Source organism: Geospiza fortis, unplaced genomic scaffold (genome assembly GCF_000277835.1).
Source record: "Geospiza fortis unplaced genomic scaffold, GeoFor_1.0 scaffold342, whole genome shotgun sequence".
NCBI lineage: Eukaryota > Metazoa > Chordata > Aves > Passeriformes > Thraupidae > Geospiza > Geospiza fortis.
Window position 1 is genome coordinate 9,098 of NW_005055146.1, and position 2,833 is coordinate 11,930.

Below are 2,833 nucleotides of genomic sequence, written 5' to 3' on the forward strand. Positions count from 1 at the left end.
GCCCCAGCTCCGTCCGCACCTGGCGGGAGCGCGACGGGCTCCAGGTGCCGCCCGGGGCGGGGCACCCACGGCCACCTGCGGTTCCCCAGGTGACCCCCCAGGTGAGCCCCTCAGCCCCACCTGGTTCTCCAGCTCCTCCAGCCGGGCCTGGAGGGTCTGCAGGGCGACCCCACAGCCGGGATGGTCCTGGGACAGGTGGGACTGGAGAGCTCGGGAATCCTGGTGGGGCCGGGACGGGAGAGATCCCAGATCCTCCTGGTGGGATGGGATGGGAGAGATCCCAAATCCTCCTGGTGGGGCTGGGATGGGAGAGATCCCAAATCCTCCTGGTGGGGCTGGGATGGGAGAGATCCCAAATCCTCCTGGTGGGGCTGGGATGGGAGAGATCCCAAATCCTCCTGGTGGGGCTGGGATGGGAGAGATCCCAAATCCTCCTGGTGGGGCTGGGATGGGAGAGATCCCAAATCCTCCTGGTGGGGCTGGGATGGGAGAGATCCCAAATCCTCCTGGTGGGGCTGGGATGGGAGAGATCCCAAATCCTCCTGGTGGGGCTGGGATGGGAGAGATCCCAAATCCTCCTGGTGGGGCTGGGATGGGAGAGATCCCAAATCCTCCTGGTGGGGCTGGGATGGGAGAGATCCCAAATCCTCCTGGTGGGGCTGGGATGGGAGAGATCCCAAATCCTCCTGGTGGGGCTGGGATGGGAGAGATCCCAAATCCTCCTGGTGGGGCTGGGATGGGAGAGATCCCAAATCCTCCTGGTGGGGCTGGGATGGGAGAGATCCCAAATCCTCCTGGTGGGGCTGGGATGGGAGAGATCCCAAATCCTCCTGGTGGGGCTGGGATGGGAGAGATCCCAAATCCTCCTGGTGGGGCTGGGATGGGAGAGATCCCAAATCCTCCTGGTGGGGCTGGGATGGGAGAGATCCCAAATCCTCCTGGTGGGAATGGGATGGGAGAGCTCCAGGACCCACCTGGCCCTGCTGGGATGGAGCTCCAGGACGCTCCTGGTGCCCCCGGGCCGGGAAAGCTGCGGGACGCTCCGGGCAGAGCCAGGACGGGAGAGCTCGGGGATGCTCCGGGCGGGATGGGGCAGGGTCCCACAGCAGATCCTCCTGTGGGGACACGGGGACGCTCCAGGAGAGGCCTGCGAGGGGCAGCTCTGCTCTCCCGGGAATGCTGATCCATGCCCAGATCCAAGGGATCCCAGGGACCCTCCCCTCTCCCGGGAATGCTGATCCATGCCCAGATCCCAAGGGATCCCCGGGATCCTCCCCTCTCCCGGGAATGCTGATCCATGCCCAGATCCCAAGGGATCCCAGGGATCCTCCCCTCTCCCAGGAATGCTGATCCATGGCCAGATCCCAAGGGATCCCAGGGATCCTCCCCACTCCTCCCCCGCTCCCGGGAATGCTGATCCATGCCCAGATCCCAAGGGATCCCAGGGACCCTCCCCGCTCTGCCCCAGCACCCACCTGAGCGGGCGTGGCAGGACCCGGCACCTCCTGCATGGCTGGGGTGGAGAATGGGACAGAGGCATCACTGGGACACACGGGAGGAATGGAACCGTCCCGTCCCATGGATCCCATCACATGGATCCCATCCTGTCCCATGGATCCCATCCCATGGATCCCATTATCCCATCCCACGGATCCCATCCCATGGATCCCATCCCGTCCCATGGATCCCATCCCGTCCCATGGATCCCATTCCATGGATCCCATTATCCCATCCCATGAATCCCATGGATCCCATGAATCCCATCCCATCCCATCCCATCCTGTGGATTCCATGCCATCCCATGGATCCCATGCCATTATCCCATCCCATCCCATCCCATCCCATTATCCCATTATCCCATCCCATGGATCCCATCCCATCCTATCCCATCCCGTGGATCCCATCCCATCCCATCCCATGGATCCCATCCCATCCCATCCCATCCCATGGATCCCACCCCATCCCATTCCATGGATCCTATCCCATCCCGTGGATCCCACCCCATCCCATCCTATCCCATTCCATGGATCCCATTCCATCCCATCCCATGGATCCCACCCCATCCCATGGATCCCATCCCATTCCATGGATCCCACCCCATCTGATCTCATTGATCCCAACTCATTAATCCCATTGACCCCATCCCATCCCATTATCCCACCATCCCATTTTCCCATTATTCTGTTATCCCAATATCACATCACCCCACCCCGTTATCCCATTTTTCCATCCCATTATCCCATTATCCTGTTATCCCATCATCCCATGATCCCATCCCATCATCCCACTATCCCATCTCATTATCCCATGATCCCATCTCGTTATCCCGTGATCCCATACCGATATCCCATGATCCAATCCCATTAATCCACTATTCCACTATCCCGTTATCCCGATATCCCACTATCCCGTTATCCCGATATCCCGATATCGCATTATCCCGTTATCCCACTATCCCGATATCCCACTATCCCGATATCCCACTATTCCACTATCCCGTTATCCCGATATCCCGTTATCCCGATATCCCACTATCCCAATATCCCACTGTCCCATGATCCCGTAATCCCCTGGCCCAGCTGCCCCGGTTCCAGAGCAGGGCCCAGGGTCCCCAGGTGTCCCTGCCAGGCCAGGTGACCTCTGAGGACACCTGGGGGGTGACAGAGCCTCACCTGCTGCCACCTGTGCCGTGTCACCTGCTGCCACCTGCGCCACCTGTGCTGTGTCACCTGGTGCTACCTGTGCCGTGTCACCTGGTGCCACCTGTGCCGTGTCACCTGCTGCCACCTGTGCCACCTGTGCCGTGTCACCTGGTGCCACCTGTGCCGGCTCA

The 2,833-nt window shown here is 60.9% G+C and overlaps 1 protein-coding gene and 1 long non-coding RNA gene across 2 annotated transcripts in view; both read right to left on the minus strand.

Annotated features, from left to right (window-relative positions):
• The window catches only part of LOC115949232, a 4,700-nt gene extending 4,377 nt beyond the window's left edge, over window positions 1–323 (minus strand). The window contains exon 1 of the long non-coding RNA XR_004082802.1: window positions 121–323. This is a non-coding gene — a long non-coding RNA (uncharacterized LOC115949232). The remainder of the gene's footprint in view (window positions 1–120) is intronic.
• Window positions 324–2,499: 2,176 nt separating this feature from the next.
• Window positions 2,500–2,833, minus strand: part of LOC115949233 — a 5,048-nt gene continuing 4,714 nt past the window's right edge. The window contains exons 4-5 of the mRNA XM_031065738.1: window positions 2,673–2,787; window positions 2,500–2,579 (exon numbers count right to left, since the gene is read on the minus strand). Of these exons, the coding sequence (XP_030921598.1) occupies window positions 2,500–2,579; window positions 2,673–2,787 (195 nt within the window). The remainder of the gene's footprint in view (window positions 2,580–2,672; window positions 2,788–2,833) is intronic.